General features: G+C 41.4%; 1 protein-coding gene across 1 annotated transcript in view; it reads left to right on the forward strand.

Annotated features, from left to right (window-relative positions):
* The window catches only part of TTC33 (tetratricopeptide repeat domain 33), a 39,209-nt gene that overhangs the window by 8,767 nt on the left and 12,213 nt on the right, over positions 1 to 18,229 (forward strand). The window contains exon 3 of the mRNA XM_032214063.1: positions 14,570 to 14,651. Within this exon, the coding sequence (XP_032069954.1) occupies positions 14,570 to 14,651 (82 nt within the window). The remainder of the gene's footprint in view (positions 1 to 14,569; positions 14,652 to 18,229) is intronic.

The following is an 18,229-nucleotide window of genomic DNA, read 5'->3' on the forward strand; positions in this document are numbered from 1 at the left end:
AGGATTTGTGGGAGTGAATCTTCTATCTTGAACAGGATCACTCCTTTTGCCCACACATTCGCTAATTGAATACGAGGCTTGTTAAGTACACATGAGGTATTTCAAGGTGGGAAAGGCCATTGGGGGGGGGGGTACTGATGGAACAGGCCACCTGTCTAAGACCACCCAAGGCCTCCCCAACTTACTGAAATACCTCATGCTGCCCACAATTGCTTCCCCCCCCCCAACCTGCTATGCTGGGTCACTTACCTTGTGAAGATCTAGCAAGCAGTCTCCTCTCCGCACAGCCCTCAAGACCTGGCTATCCCGTCAGGCCTGGGGTTAAAGATTATAATCCATCCCCGCCCGAATGATGAATGTTGCTCTATTCTTTTAATTATGTATTGTCCTATATGTCATTGTATGTTTCCCCTTCCTATATAAGTTGTAAGCCGCCCTGAGTCCCCTCAGGGAAAAGGGCGGCCTATAAATAAACTTAAACTAAACTAAACTAAACTCTCCAGCCTCTCAGCTGAGTGTACCCCTCTGCAGGCCTTCCCTGGCCCGTTGCAGGCTAAAATGGAACTTCCGAGGGCAATTATTTGTACTGACTGAGAGATAACGGCTAATCTGCCTCTCAGAAGCTCCATTTTGGCCAGCAGCATTCAGGACGAATGTTGCAGACGCTCTGTAGTTGTTCTTAAGGGCGAACAAACTGCCATGGTGCCGCAAGATTTGTAGTTTTGTTCACAAACACTAGGGGGCGCTTATCACATAACTTCAAATGTTCACTAAAGAAATGCTGGTAACCGAGGGTTTACCTGTAATAAACCAACATTGTAGACTTCCTAGCTTATTGATGACAAAACATACTTACAAAATGTATCATTATGCTTGAATTTGAGTTTGAAGCTGTAGTAATCTTTCATTGCAATAAATTGAATTGAACTGAAGCTGGTTTGGTCCTCTCTGATTTGTTTGAAGAACAATAGGCTGGATTCAGACATAGCGGAGTTGTTCCCCCCCCCCCCCTTCCATTAGTTTCTACCTAGTTCTGTTACTTTTACTGGAAGAAATAAAAAGGATGAGTGAATCTTATCTTAGCAAGTGCAGGTTCACTGTTGCTGAGCAATGGGCCAACTTTGTCAAACATCAGACTTGTTCATGTTGAATGAACTGTTTAAACTATGTTTAGACAGAGCAATGACACTGAAGTTTTGAATTGCCTGCTAACGTTGAGTTGGGAGTGGAGCAACTAAAGTTCACATTCTGCCGTGAAACTCAATAGGTGAGCTTGCACAGCCATTATCTCTCAGTCAGTACAAGTAACAGAAAGTATTTGTAGCTCAGAGTTGAAATGAGAGGTCCTTGGTGCTCTCTGAGCTGGCTTGTTTTTCTTGTAGGCTTGTTTCATTACATCCCAGTGTTGTACGGTGGAGTAAAAATGAAGTGGTCTTATATATACTGCCTTGAGTTCCTGGAGGAAACATAAAAACATACATATAGTAAAGCAAATATAAATGATGTATGAAAGTTTAAGTGAAGGTAAATTCTCTTCAATTAAACAGTGTGTCGTCCAGGTGCAAATAATCAAGATTTACAACAATATTCATTATGTTAACATTACTTCTATAGTGTTAAAATAATATTATTAAACATAATAACCATAATATTTGCTTCTTTTTCTTAACATGTTTTCTTTATGTCACTAATCTTTTTCTTTCCCTGTTTCTAATTTCCATTTTCGTTATTTAACCATTGATAAAATAAGTCCCATGTCATGTAATATTTGGTTTGTTCTTTCTCCTTAATTGCTAGCATTAGTCTATTCCTTTCCCGCACATTCTGATATTTTCCTGATCACATTCTCATCTGTGGGGATCTCTTCACTTTTCCAATTTTGTGCAAATACAATTCTAGCTGCAGTTAATATAGGAATAATTAAATATGCATTCCCCTTACTATATTTTTCACGTAAAATCCCCAACAAGAATAATTGTGGTTTTAAATTAATATGCTGCTTCATCAATTTTCCCAGCTGCATATGTAGTCTCAGGGTTTTTTGTTAATGCAGGCAATCCTTGACTTACGATCACAATTGAACCCAGAATGTATGTTGCTAAGAGAGAAATTTGTTAAGTGAGTTTCGTCCCATTTCACTATTTTTTTGTTAAGTGAATCACTGCAGTTGTTTAGTAACATGGCTGTTAAGTGAATGTGGATTCCCCATTGACTTTGCTTGTCAGAAGGTTGCAAAAGGTGGTCACGAGACCCCAGGGATTGTCAGGATTCCAAATAGCATCCAAAAGTAAATCAGAGTCCAAGGCAAAGTATTGCTCAAAGTTTCAATTTATTAAGAGAGCCATGTTGGCATATTTGGGAAAACCCGAATCTGAAAGCTTCCCTGTTTTCCCCACCCAGTTGACAGTTCAAGATCTTGTCCCCACATCCACAAGTCCAACACATGGTGCAATCTCCCACTGCCATGCTGGCAGTTCCACCCCTCCAGTTCTGGTCAGGTGCAGAGGTGCAAAGACAAAGGATGACCTTGGCTTTCTAGAAAGGATTTTGTTGTTGCTACATAGTATGTGACTCCTTACAATTCCCCCTCCCATTTTCCCACAATAGAAAATGCATAGCAGAATAATAGAAATTGTGGCAGGCCAAAGACCCAAAAGAAAAGATGGCTGCAGGCCTGGCAGGGACATTGCAACCGTCATAAATATGAACCAGTTATCAAGTGCCTGACTGTAAATCACATCACCATAGGGCTGCAATGGTCATGCGAAAAATGATCATGTCACTTTTTAAAGTGCTGTTGTAACTTTGAACGGTCATTAAATGAACTGTTGTAAGTCCAGGATTACCTGTATATACTTTAGATAAATAGCAATAGCACTTCACAGTGCTTTACAGCGCCTCTCTAAGCAGTTTACAGAGTCAGCCTATTGCTCCCAACAATCTGGGTCCTCATTTTTCCAACCTCAGAAGGATGGAAGGCTGAGTCAACCTTGAGCCTGGTGAGACTCAAACTGCCAAATCGCTTTATAAGCTCACTGGACATTTTCCTTTTGCAACGAAAGAGGAAAACTTTTGCAGGTTCATTGGGTATTTTTCTGTCTTTCCCCTCATTCTTTTAAAAATAATCTGTCGTCTCTCATTTTTGTCACTTGTTGGCACTTAAATCAGTTTGAATTCTAGAATATTGATAGCTTTAAAAGCCATTGATTACTTTCCTTCCTGCTTTTCAGATTTAAGAGGAAGTTGTGATGAGGGAGAAAGCTCCTAGGAGTGCTTAAATCAGCTGATGTCTAGACAATATAAAGAAAATACGGTAATCACACTTTTTGCTGTTAGGGCCATAAAGTTATGCAAATTCTGAAGTACACTTTCTTCTCTAAAGCTTTATGTCACTAACCAAATATAATTCCTTTTTAATCTCTGAATGAACTTGATAGAGTTGAATAACACAGCATCATTTCCAGGATTCTTTGCTTTGAAATGTGGTAAATGTTGACAAAGGAGAAAGTTGCTAAAGGTTCCTTAATCACTCAAGGAAGTTGGCACTTGTTGTATCAATATAATGTGAGGAAGTGATATTTTTAACGGGCCTAATCTAAAGGGGACATAACATAGCCGTTTTATAGCATGCCATATTGCTGTGCATCAACATCAGAAATGATGAAGGCCTGACATGCATCCTATAGGATAAATATTTGCTCATGACAGCGTTGCCGAGACTGAGATTTCTCTGGGTCAAACCAAACTCAGATCAGGTCCATCATTTGGCGTAGCCACATTTTACTTTACAGACTATTTAAAAATAAAAATGCTATGCAATGTCTAGCCCAGTGTTTCTCAACCTTCTCAACTTGAAGATGTCCGGACTTCAACTCCCAGAATTCCCCAGCCAGCATTTGCTGGCTGGGGAATTCTGGGGGTTGAAGTCCAGACATCTTCAAGTTGACAAGGTTGAGAAACACTGGTCTAGCCACACTTTCTCTTGGTTAACGGTTTCCTCTCTCTCTTGGAATGATTGGAAACCCCAGGGAAACTTACTACAGGTAGCGCTCAACTTTCAACAGTTTATTTTAGTGAGGGTTCAAAGTTACAACATCACTGGAAAAAGGGGCTTACGACCATTTTTCAACATTTAAGACCCTTGCAGCATCTCCATGGTCACATGATCAAAATTCAGATGCTTGGCAACTGACTCACATTTGTGACAGTTGCATTATCCTGGGGGTCATGTGATTACCTTTTGCGACCTTCCGTCAAGCAAAGTCAATGGGGAAGCCGAATTCACAATAACTATGTCCCTAACTTAACAACTGCAGTGATTAACAACAGTTTGCCAGAAAGATCGTAAAATGGGACAAAACTCACTTAACAAATGTCTCACCTAGCAACAGAAGGGCTGAGTTGTAATCGTAAATCGAGGACTACCTGCATATGGTCTTTGGAAGGCAAGAGTAATATCTGTTTCTCAATCATGCACTTCTGACATTGAACAAAGCAATGTGACAAAGCCAAAGCAGGAAACGTATACCATCTTGTTAGATTGCTGTATCCACATAATGCATGCTATACAGTCGTTAGTAGGAAGTCTCTGTCAAAACATTGGCATTAGATTGGCAGAGGCTGCGATATATTTCTTAGGAAAATCAGGATTTTGATTTTATGTACTGAAAGTCATCATTATTGTTACAGTTCATCACACAGTTAGCCAGATATTCAGACTGGATTTGGCATTTTTGTTTGCCTATCGAGTCCTTCCCAAAAACCTGGAATAAACAGATGTGGATGTTTGATGGTGTTACAGATATCGTCACAGCATGTAAGCTCTTCCAAGTAAAGCTGCCTTTTGCAATTGACTGATGGTGAATTTGTCAATTCCGATGGTCTTCAAGTGGTGTTCCAATTGTTTTGGGATTTATTTATATCCTGACTTTATTTTGTACAACTCAAGACAAAGAATATCATGCTGTTGCCTTCTAGTTGCCTTCTGTTTTCCCAACTACAACAATTTTATGAAACGGGTTGGTCTGAGTGAGTAGCCTAAAGGCACCGAGTTCACTTTCATGCATAAGGGAGTACTATAACTCATGGTCTGCAGATTTCTTACTACACCACTAGACCAAATTTGCCTAAAAGGTTTTGAAATTAAGAACATTTTCCTCTCTGAAAATTTGACTATTCGGTAAATCAGCCATAAGTGAACAGGCCTTGGTTGATTCAGTTCTAATTGTTCAAAACTGAAGTTATAATTAACTCATCATGTTGAAGATCCCCAAACCATTCCTCCAGTCACAGAATAAAAAAGCATAATTACAACTATTGTGTCAAAGAGGCAACGGAATTCTTTTGCAAAGTTACTGGTTACATAGTGAGGCATGTACATATGAGATAAGAGACAAATCTCTTCAGGATTGACGTATGAAATATATATAAAGCACATAGCAGGATATGACAATTTTGTATTACTGATCTTTGAAAAGACCCCCTACACACTTTTTAAAGCTCTTGAAAATCATACTGAGATCTCATTTCGGACAAAATTAAACGAGCACATCTTATTGCATAGTAGCCACACATTGACCTGATTAGCAAAAAGATATCCCAAAGAGTCAGCCTGCAGGAAATGAGATATGTAAGAACTTGTTTGTGGCTGGGATAAAATTGAAAGGAATGGGTGTTGATGCTTATGGCAACTGGAGGATTTTCTATGCTGCAGATAAACTCATTGTCGGTGTGCTAATATTGCAAATAAAGGTATTAAGCCTTTTTTAGACTTCCCTTATTTATTATTTTATTTGAATTTATAATAGTCTCCTATCCTGGCAGGCTACTTTGTATGCTCAGACCATAGTTCATCTTTCCCATCATCAATTTCCTCTAGATAAGCTCCAATCATTCCTAGCAAGCATTTCTGCAAGATGGGGATGATGGGAGTTATAGCAACAGCACTTAGACTTATATACCGCTTCACAATGCTTTACCGCCCTCTCTAAGTGGTTTACAGAGTCAGCATCTTACCCTCAACAATCTGGATCCTCATTTTACCGACCTCGGAAGGATAGAAGGCTGAGTCAACGTTGAGCCTGGTGCGATTCGAACTGCAGTCAGTCAGCAGAAGTAGCCTGCAGTACTGCATTCTTAACCACTGCACCACCATGGCTCATGGTGCAGTAGAGTTCAAGAAACTGCCTTTCTGAAGAGGATTCCAGTCAGGCCTCCACAAGGCCCACCTTGTTCTTCCATTATTGTGTGGGAAGAATTAGGGGCAAGGAAAGACATTTCCCCAGAGTGCAGCTGAGTTTGAAACTCTACATCAGTACCATGTTTTCCCAAAAATAAGACAGGGTCTTATTTTCTTTTGAACACCCCCCCCCCCCCGCCGAAATATGCACTTGGTCTTATTTTCGGGGAGGTCTTATTATTTTTGAGGTGCAGGAGGCGATGAGCGTGGTTACCTCATGGCTGCTGCTGTGTTGCAATATTTTTGGGGAGGGCTTATTTTCAGGGGATGGCTTATTTTGGCGCATGCGCTCAAAAGCCCGATTGTGGTTATTATCCGGGGAGGTTTTATTTTTGGGGAATCAGGGTGTCTTTTCAAACTTGACAACTTTGAGATGTATGAACACAGTAGAAATCTTTTGAAAAGTTGTTTGCTAATCCCATCGTTCATATCAGCATCACTATGCCATATGGAGTATTTGGTAGTGCATTCTTAACAGGTTTAGATGCATTGTGAGATTTCAGTGAGTGGTTTTATTTATTTTTCATTTCCACTAAAATGGCTTTCATGAAAAGCACTTTTCCTGAAAGGAAACAATTGTATGGGGTCCCCCCACCTCAGAAATGAAAATGGAGAAAGGAAGCAGCCTGTTGTTTCTCAAATATCTGGTCTATTACTGGTGCAGTTTTGAGGGAAGGAGGTTTAGAAGCCTCTAAACAGGAGGTTGGAGGAGGCGTGCAGGCCAGCTGCATGTTGTCTCTGTGATTTTATTTTTATAAATATCTTGGAAAGATTTTTTTTAGAAGGCTTCGTAAAAACATATATATATATATTTGTAAAAAAAATTACTGGTTTTTGTTTGTGTTCATGGCATTTTTATAGTGTGTCTGTGTGGCCTCTTCTTCTAAAGTGTTTGAAATGACTGATTCTTTAAATGTGGGCTAAATAGACGACTCACATATTTATAATCTCATAAATAAAATTCAGACATCCTAAATGCAATCTCCAAAGACGCCTTTTTTTTCAATTTACACAAGCGTGTCAAAAAGGAAGATTGAGAATGCATATTTTAATGTGCCTCCGTGTTCTTTTGCACTTGTTATCTCTTGGCAATGTGGATTTTTTTTTCCAGTCAGATGGGCATGGAAGTGTCTGCAAGGAAGAAAGAACTGTGTGAAACATTTGTGACAGGATTTTTCTATTCTGCAAACTATGAGGGATAAAAAACCTCAGTTGCCTTGGAGTTATAAAAGGACACTCAAATATATACATTTCTTGGAAGTTTCTGCTTTTATAATTCAGGAAGATAATTTATGGCAGCTGAGAGACTGCTTCAAGATTTATTACGGAAACATTTCACTTTTGAAAAGTTTAAATATCCGTAGTAATGTAATTGCCAATCTGAGTTTTATTTAAATATATTTATTCATTCGTTCAACTTGCACGCTGCCTGTCTCAACAAGTGAGTCTGGACAGTGACAATCTTAAAGTGAATTAAAAACAATTCCCATTACGAATCTAAAAATGAAGACACCCAGCAGCTGGGGAAGATATCACAATCAATGTTTGCTAGCACAACCAGGTGGTGGCACCCTTCACACAATCTATGCCCCAGGCTGAGCCACACAATCAGGTTTTCAGGGCCTTACATCTCACCTCCAGACGGAGAATGTTTCATAGCATAGATGCTAGAGCAGAAAAGGCACGCTAATGAAACCCAAAGCATGCCCTTCCTGTCAAACCAGATAACCGGGAAAAATCAGTTCTTTGGACAACTGATCTCAAGCCATGAAGGACTTTAAAGGTGACAACCGGCTTGAATTGCGCTCGGAAGTATAATGCTGCTCACAGAGTAGTGTTGTTACATGTATGCTGAATAAGTGGCACCCTTTGCTACCTATGCAGCTGCATTTTGCACCTGTTGTAATGCAGGTGGTTCCTGATTTACGGCCACAATTGAGTCCTGCTTTTAACTGAGACACTTGTTAAGTGAGCTTTGCCCTATTTTACCACCTTGTATTGTATTTGTATTGTATTTAATGAATTTATAGGCCACCCAATCCCGGAGGACTTAACAGCCTTGCCACGGCTGTTAAGTGAAGCAGTGCAGTTGATTAATTAGTAACCCGGTTGTTAAATAAAATCTGGCTTCTCCATTGACTTTGCTGATCAGAAGGTTGCAAAAGGGGAGATCACATGACCCCGGGACACTGTGACTGGTTCATAAATATGAACCAGTTGTCAAGCGCCTAAATTGTGGTCACATGATCTGGGGATACTGCAAAGGTTAGACCTGTGAAAAACAGTCCTAAGAGCCAAGGTGGCGCAGTGGTCAAATGCAGCACTGCAGGCTACTGCTAGATCAACAGGTCAGCGGTTCAAATCTCACCGGCTCAGGGTTGACTCAGCCTTCCATCCTTCCGAGGTGGGTAAAATGAGGACCCAGATTGTTGGGGGCAATATGCTGACTCTCTGTAAACCGCTTAGAGAGGCCTGAAAGGCCTATGAAGCGGTATATAAGTCTACTGCTATTGCTATTGCTATTGCATTGTAGTGCCGCTGAATGGTCACTAAATGGGCTGTTGTAAGTTGAGGATTACCTGTACACTTCAGGAGCAGCCCTATGTAGAGTGCATTGAAGCAGTTCAAACAAACTCCCTACTTACACCAGATTAGGCAAAGCTAAAACAGCATCCAAGCATAAGTCCCACTCCCTCTTCCGTCTTCCAACTGGGAGGTGGGGAAGGAAGAATTATAAATCCCACTGTCAAAACCATACTAAAACCAACAATAGGAACTGAGGTGGCGCAGTGGTTAGGGTGCAGTACTGCAGGCCACTTCAGCTGACTGTTATCTGCAGTTCAGTGGTTCAAATCTCACCGGCTCAAGGTTGACGCAGCCTTCCATCCTTCCGAGGTGGGTGAAATGAGGACCCAGACGGTGGGGGCAATTTGCTGACTCAATTTGCTAAAAATCTGTAAACTGCTTAGAGAGGGCTGAAAGCCCTATGAAGCGGTATATAAGTCAAATAAATAAACAAACAAACAAACAAACAAACAAATAAATAAATAAATAAACTCCAGCCCAAAACCATACTAAAACCAACTCCAGCCCAGACTGACTGCAGAAGAATGCAGTCTGAAAATCCATGGCAAATGGCCTGAAGGGTCAGGAAGCCAGATCAGGGCAAGATGGCAAGATGGCAAGCCAAGTGCCTGTTGTAGCTCTTTTGGGATCCACGAGTTCCATGGTGACTTAAGGGAGGTAAGATGGCTATTGCTTTCCCTTGCCAGACATTGCCAGGGGTGGAATTTTACCGGTTTGGGGGAACTGGTAGCTCCGAAGATCAGCTCTGTGCGAACTGGTTCACACTGACTTCAGGTGGGCCCCGCCCGCCCCTGGGCTATACTCGCCTATATTTCCTTGTTTTATACCCCAGCTGATAGGCGCGGCAGAATGTATTGCTGCACCTCAGCTGTTTTCCTGCGGATTGTGCACACTTGTGCAGTGTGCGTCAGGCATGTTAGGCGCGCTCAGCGAACCGGTTATTAAACCGGTTAGGATCCCCGCCAGGAGTGAAATTCAGCAGGTTCTGACAGGTTCTGGAGAACCGGTAGCAGAAATTTTGAGTAGTTTGGAGAACCGGCAAATACCACCTCTGGCCGGGCCCTGAGTGGGATGGGAATGGAGATTTTGCAGTATCTTTCCCCTGCCATGCCCACCAAGCCACACCCACAGAACCGGTAGTAAAAAAAATTGAATTTCACCTCTGATCCCACCCCTGATCAGGACCAAACAAAGGCAAGATGGCTACGCTCCCCTGGGCATCTTGTCTAGGCTGCAGGAGGCTGGTTGGTTCTCCCACAGCACCACCCACCAACTTAGACTCCCACTGGGGCTTGATGGCAAAACTGAAATACATGTGCCCTCCAGACATTGAAGACTGGCGGGAATTAAATCACACTCCTGAGATGCTGAAGGAGAAAATACCAATAAGCTGTTATTGTCATTATCACCGCCAGAAAGGAGACCGTCTGTGGCTTTGCCTACCTAACAGCTGAGGCGTGGCAGACCCAGCTCAGCTAGACTTTCATGTAATTTTACATAGAAAATTAATTTTATATAGGCATATCATAAGCCATATTATTTTACATAATATTTTTTTTAGATAGAAATGTAAAATTTCTGTGTAAAATTGCATGGCTTAGAAAAGGGCCATTGAAATGGTGAGTGCAACTAGAGTTTTTATATGGATGTGGATGTGTGTATGGAAAGACTCAAATCAATAACAAAGCACAGGGCACAAATCCAGTATGAATTTTAACAAACAGTAGATGCAGGTTACAAGAAGGCAGGCAGATACATTAACATGAAAGACAACCAGACCAGAACAACAACAACAAATTAAACCATTACTCTTAATTGTCAAAGAGCAGATAATATGGGCACGGCAGGCCCTGTCTTTTTGGTGGAAGTAGCACAACTCTCTTCCTAGCAATTTTGACCTTTGTTCACACCCAGTATCCAGATATTTAATGAACAAGTTATGCACATTTAAAGTTTTAAAATTAAACTGGCTATTGCAACCTTTTTTAGACATCTAATTTTCTAGACCAGTTTGCTAGTAAAGGTGGTAATTGTATCTTATTTACAAGGAAATCTTATTCTCCTGTTCTTTTTAATGTAAGGAAAAAGGGCAATCCATATTCTTTCCCTACTGTGCTCTTGTTGCATTCTTACAAAAGAGGTTCAAAGGTTTAAACTTCACTTCCCTTGATGTTACCAGCAAAGATAAAAGGTAAAGGTTCCCCTTGCAAATATGTGCTAGTCCGAAGACGTCTCTGTGGTCATGTGACTGGCATGACTAAACACTGAAAGCGCACGGAACACTATTGGTTCCTATTTTTCTACGTGCGTTTTTACATGCTTTCGAACTGCTAGGTTGGCAGAAGCTGGGACAAGTAACGGGAGCTCACCCCGTTACACAGCGCTAGGGATTCGACCTGCCAACCTTTCGATCGACAAGCTCATTAGTCACCGTATTAGTCAGTGAGCCACCACATCCCTTCTACCAGCAAAGAGGCAATGTCAATTCAGTCCATATTTAAGATAAGCAGTGTATTTCCATAATGGTGATGATTACATTGCGTCATAGTGTCAACTCCTAACCACATAGATAGACGTTCTGTAGGAAGACTTGTCCAATCTGCTCTTCAGGTCCCATAAATAGTCGCTTTCGTTTTAAAGGACCTGCTGCTCAGCTTGATGAGTAATAGAGTTGAGGTCTATTTGGTTTTTTTTATAAATTGTGGTTAACACTTGCCTCAAATGACTTAAGATAATCCAAGTGCCTAGCATCTGTTTTAAACTAAGCACCAGTGACGTGTGGTGAGGTTGATACCTGGTGAGGCTCAGCAGGGTAGCGGTCGGCCTCGGCGGGGGGGGGGAATTTGCATCGCGGGAGGAACCAAGCGCCCGGGTCTGCAGCAAAGGCGCTTGGTGGCTCCCGCGATGCAAAGTGCCCCGCTGCCCCCCTGCTGTCCCGGCCTGCGTCCGCTGCTTCTCCAAGCTCCGCCGCTGGAAGTCCCGGATCGCCTCTGGGGGAAGGCTGAGTGAAAAACGGAGCGAAGCTTCTCTGCGGCCTCCCGGCGCTGCCCAGAGGCTCTTGCAGGAGCACGTGTCAGCGGCCGGCGGCCTGGAGCGGCCCCGGCTGTGAGACAAGGGAGCACTTAAAGTAGCCGCTGCTGCTGCCGCCACCACCTCCCCACCGGGCGAAGGAGGGGCAGTGGCGGCAGCGGCTGCTTTAAGTGCTCCCTTGTCTCACAACCGGGGCCGCTCCAGGCCGCCAGCCGCTGACACATGCTCCTGCAAGAGCCTCTGCGCAGCGCCGGGAGGCCGCAGAGAAGCTTCGCTCCGCTTCTCACCCAGCATTCCCCCAGAGGCGATCCGGGACTTCCAGCAGCGGAGCCTGGAGAAGCAGGCCGGGGCAGCGGGCGGCAGCATCGGGGATGGTGGGGCACTTTGCATCGCGGGAGCCGCCAAGCGCCCAGGTCTGTAGCAAAGAGGCAGCCTCCTCCTTCTCACCCACTCCTCTCTCCTCTGAAGCACGCCCCGCCCAACGTAAGCGTGCTCAAGAAGACACGATTAGCTGCTTCCAAATCAGGAGGCGGGAGAATTAGTGCCTCTTTTCCATCTGAACTTCTTTGCCTTTTAACTCTTTATTAACTTTTAGAAGGCGAAAAATTCCTTATGGAAAAGAGGCCCCGAGTTCTCTCGCCTCCTGCTTTGGTTACCACTAAGCAGACACTAAGCCACTGTGAGCTGGAATCTGGTAGCAACTATCTTGGCTTTAATTGTTTAAAAAAATATATTTAAATTTCTTTCTTTTTCCTGAGGAGACTGGTGAGGGTCCACCTCCCTTGCCTCTAGTGACTGCACGTCCCTGCTAAGCACCCTACCTTAATGTACATCAGAGGTCCTTCTCCCACCTGGGTGCTTTGTTGGAGTGCCTAAAAAATACCCAGATGAAAAATGTACAGAAGGGCTGAGGACAAACTTATGATTTCTCAGCATTTCATGCAGCAACACAGTATGAACCAGAACTCCTCCTACATGTTCTGGCAGCCTGAACACCATGTCTGTGCATCCAGGCTGGGCTGGGCTGGCTCAGTAAGGAGAGCCAAGAAAGGAAATTGAAGAGGTTGCAAAAAGTGGGAAGTATTTTCTCTTTGCACTGACTGAGGTCTTTGCTTCTGGATTTTGAGGATCTAGATCAGTTTGGCAGAATTCTGGCAAATTTCCAATTCCAACTCATTTTTGGATGACAACTGGGGAAGACTGATAAGCTTCTAGTCTGTTGGTGCCCTCCTTGGATCAACATGCAAAAATATATTCTTGCACGAAAGTTTTCCCACTGATAATTTTTTTTTTAAAAGAGCTCATTGAGCAGTTCATATTTTGCCTGTGGAGAAATATGTTCTCTCTAGGGAAGATGGTTCTCCTTTCTTTGTTTTGCTGACCGTGTAAACTCCAGAGTTATCTCCAAAGTAATGGGCCATTGAGCTTAATACTTTTATTACTTCTTGTTTTGTCCTTCAGATTCTTTGAGTGAAACATGAAACATTATCTATACTGGTTTATTTTTTAAAAAAAAAAAAAAGTTAATGACTGTACAGTCATTTCCCCTGGGTCCTATGTAATTGCATTTTAAAAAAAATTACTGAGATCACATTTAGACATTTAACACAGCTCATGTAAGATAAGCAGATAGTTAAAACTAAAAAAGTTATATTGCTTATTAAAAATAAACTTTTATTACTTTTATAATAAACTTTTATTATAAACAGGAAACCCATTTCAAAAGACACTGATTATTATTTATAAGTGTGCTATTACTCATATTAGTGGTTTGTTTTAAAATAAATGATGTTCTCAGAATGTTAAGATGGTACTATAAATTAATTTGATTTACACTAATGCGGCAGAAAATTCTGAGGAATTATTTCAAAATTTAAAGATATTGCAGTATAACAGAAGCATAAGTTTGTTGCCAAGTTCTGAAGAATGCTAAGTCATCAGTCTTCTGTTTAATGTTATGGCTCGAAGCTAGGGAATTTAGTTGAATTATTTTTTTCCCGGACAACATATTTTCCCACGTGCAAATCCTACTAGTTCTTGTACCTTTTGGGTAGAAAATTCACAGTCTAGAGTAAATCTATCTCACAGAACTCGTCTCTTTATGACAGATATCATACGACAAGTGCATGCTTACAGTTCTGAATATGTAATGCTTAGCTTCAGATTAACTTCATGTTCAATTAATATTTCTTTGGGGTTTTTTGCAAGTTAGGAAAAACTAAACCTTTGGGATAAGCAAAAGTATAGCTCATATAATGGCTGTACATATACATGATATAGACTATATATCTAATATGTATCTAAGGCTTTAGATCCTCAGGGCATGCTGCAAAAACATCTGATTGTATTTCAGCAGTAGAGCAAGCGTTGGTTTAGATTTTGGGGATAAGAATGGGAGTGGAGAAAAAGGCACCTATTAATGAATTATGCAGCAAACATGTACTATTTAGGACAGTGTTTCTCAACATTAGTAACTTTTAAGATGTCTGGACTTCAATTCCCAGAATTCCCTAGCTGACTAGGAGTTGAAGTCCAGGCATCTTAAAGTTAGAAGTCCAGGCATCTTAAAATTGCCAGGGTTGAGAAACATTGCTTTAGGAGATATCTCCGCAAATACATCACTGTTAAAAACACGTTTGGCACAATGATCAAGGTGCAAACCTTTAAAATATTCATACATTTGTTAAAAAGAAATTCCTTCTTAACAACTTTCAGGTACCAGGAAGCTCTTCACAAATGGGACGAAGCACTTCAGTTAACCCCTGAAAATGCCACTCTGTATGAGATGAAATCACAGGTAATACTTGGATCATTTCTTTGCAATAGAAGCAAGTGCAACTTGGTGTCTTTCTTATCTTTTCCCCTAAAATCAGTAATAATTCCAGTCAGAAACAAAAATATATCCTTGCTATTTTATATTGTTCTAAAGCTTTCCACTCTTGTGTTTCTTCTCCACCAGCTTCCAAGTGAATGTCCTAAAGATATTCAGCAGAGACAAATTAAGATTTTCTGCTAACTGTATATTTAAATGCCAAGCTGAAACTATTTACAACTATGGATAGTTCACTCAAAACATATAAATACAGCCTTAGAAGGTGTTATCTTACAGCTTTGTAAAGAAATGCCTAGCTGTTGGATCATTAAATCCCAACCTGCTGTCTTTTAAATGTCTTGGATGTTATCTTACATAGTTATCTGCCCATGTAATTGCCCACAACGAATGGGAAATACAAGTATGGTTGCGATAATGGGAAACTCACCCAGAAAGTACCAACTGCAGAAGATCCAAACAATCATTTATTAGTTCCAAAGCCAGCAGGTTACAAGAAGTCACTAGCCTCTTGTATCCAAATGAGCCAAGAGCAAGAGCAATTTAACAAGGTTAAATTGATTTTATTTGAAATATTGATCAAAGACAGTACAGGCATGTGTATAGACTATCAGAAGACTCAAAATATGGAAAGAATTGCTTCCCAACCAATAAAGAAACAAAATAAGAAAGGGGAACATGAGGGTCATGTGATTTGCGACCTTCCTAGCTGGCTTTTGATGAGCAAAGACGATAAGGGACACCAGATTTACTTAACGGTCACATGATTCACTTAAATGTTGTGACAAAAAGTGATCGTAAAATGGAGAACTGCTTAGCAATGGAAACATTGGGTTCAGTTGCGGTTGGAAGTCAAGGACTTACCCGTAAGGGACGTGCAACCCATAAAATTTGCAGAATAACTTTTGAGAGCAAAAAGGATGTGCAAATACAGGTAGTCCTCGACTTAACGACCACAATAGAATCCCAAATGTCTGTTGTTAAGCGAGACATGGGTTAAGTGGTTACGTTAAGTGAGTTTTTCCCCATTTTAGGATCTTCCTTGTCACAGTTGCTAAGTGAATCACTGCAGTTTGTAACCCGGTTGTTAAATGAACTTGGCTTCCCCATTTTGACTTGGCTTGTGAGAAACTGCATTCAGTTTTGGTCGCCACAAGGTAGAAAAGATGTGGAGACTCTGGAAAGAATGCAGAGAAGAGCAACAAAGATGATTAGGGGACTGGAGGCTGAAACATATGAAGAACGGTTGCAGGAACTGGGTATGTCTAGTTTAATAGAAAGAAGGACTAGGGGAGACATCATAGCAGTGTTCCAATATCTCAGGGGTTGCCACAAAGAAGAGAGAGTCAAACTATTTTCCAAGGCACCTGAGGGTAGAACAAGAAGCAATGGGTGGAAACTAATCAAGGAGAGAAGCAACTTAGAACTGAGGAGAAATTTCCTGACAGTTAGAACAATTAATCAGAGGAACAGCTTGCCTCCAGAAGTTGTGAACGCCCCAACACTGGAAGTCTTTAAGAAGATGTTGGATAGCCATTTGTCTGGAATGGTATAGGGTTTCCTGCCTAGGCAGGGAGTTTGGACTAGAAGACCACCAAGGCCGCTTCCAACTCTCCTATTGTAATTGTAATAAGGTCACAAAAGGGGAATCCCATGACCTTGAGACACAGCAACAGTCATCAATATGAACCAGTTGGCAGGCATCTGAATTTTGATCATGGGGAGGCTGCAAAAGCCGTAACTCTGAAAAAAACGTCATAAGTCCCATTTTTCAGTGCTTTGTAACTTTGAGTAACTTTGAGCAATCACTAAACGAACTGTTGTAAGTTAAGGATTACATGTATTTATATATCCATTTTATAGCCTTCTGAATGCTGCAGAAGAAGAAAGGCGATTTGTGTTTGCTCCACGTTTTTGCTTTGGAACATCAAAAATCAGCCTGCGTTTAAATTAGGATGCGATGGCTGCAGTCCAAAGAGGCACACCGTGCTTTCTACGTGTCTGTTCTATCTTTCTAACCACACCATGCCTGACTCGTGCGTTATTTTTGTATTATTTTTTTTAAAAAAGGCTCTTGGATTCTCCCCGCTTTGATAAGTGCTCTATAAATGACTCATAGAAACTTTTAAATTGGACATAATGTTAAGGAGTTTTTAATAGTGCACGTATACATTTGCATATCCCCGAGAGGAATTGTGCGATGGCTTTTTTTCTTCATACTGGGGCGGGCTCTAATGTTAATACAGTAATACTTTAAAAGTCAAACAGTGAACGGAGCGAGTTGTCTCTCGTTAGTGAGCAACCTTAAATCCACCAGCTGTTGTGGGAAAGATGAAAATGAAACACTCTGTGTCAACAGTAGCATCTGTGTCATGGAGCAAACAACCTGCAACGAAAGGTGAAGGACCAGAAGAGGGTTTATTATTACAGATGCTGTTCGTAATTTCCATCGTGGGTACAATGCATAGGAGGGCAATTCGGATTTATTGTTCTGCTCTGGATGATGTACAAACAAGGACTGGAAGGAGCTTCCACATCACATTTTTACAACCAGCAGCATCCTGTAATTGTTCCCATTTGTTCCCATTTCCCAACGTCACATGAGAAGAATTAATACACATTAATGACTCAGGAGAGATTAGATCTGCCAAGCCACATGCTTTGCAAGCCTCAAGCATTCCAAGCATATGTCCAGATTTTTCTACTTGATTTTGGGATGAGAGGAAAACAAACAGAATTTGCATCTGATTTTTTTCCCCCCTTTGGTTCTTTTTAAAAACCAGAAATAAAACATGCTGATTGCGGATGGATCGATATACTTTTGCGCAAGTTGAAAATGGATCCAGCCAGGTGCTAACGGTCATAATTTGAAAGCTGAGTGTATTATAAAATTTAAAAATTGATAAAATTTGAAATCATGAAAAATGAAAACAAATCCTTTTTTTTTTTTTTTTGGCTATTTCCATGAAACTAAAAAAGGGTATTTCTAGAGTCAGGCATAAAATGCCTAGAACAGGGGTGTCAAACTCACCACCCGTGGTCCAAATCTGGTTTGTGGGGTGCTTAAATCTAGCCCATGGGGCCGGCCTGGAAATAGCAAAGGTACCTCAGCAAAGTGATGCAGGAGACTGCCCAGGCCGAAAATGGGGCACGGGGGTGCTGTGTGTGGCCTCCCCCATGCCCCGTTTTGGCCTGCAAAATGCTGCAGAAGGTTTCTGTCCTGTCTCCCCCCTCCTCCCCGGTCAACCCACAGAGGAGAACTACAATGCTGATCTGGCCCTTGAAGAAATCCAGTTTGACCCCCTGGCGTAGAACAATCACCTGGTATTAGAATTCTTGTATTGTCTAATGCTGTAAAAAGTGACTGCACAATACTGATAAATTTCTTTACCAAAATAATAATAATACAAATTCAGTGTTTAGTTAGAAAGCAGTATACTTTTGCTTCATAAATTTGTATAAAGACAGGGTTAAGTAGAATTGCACTCTCCAACCTAGGTATCTCCTAGTTGCATGGGTTTCTCAGCCATGACACTAGAGGCAGT

Source organism: Thamnophis elegans, chromosome 3 (assembly GCF_009769535.1).
Source record: "Thamnophis elegans isolate rThaEle1 chromosome 3, rThaEle1.pri, whole genome shotgun sequence".
NCBI classification, from domain to species: Eukaryota; Metazoa; Chordata; class Lepidosauria; order Squamata; family Colubridae; genus Thamnophis; species Thamnophis elegans.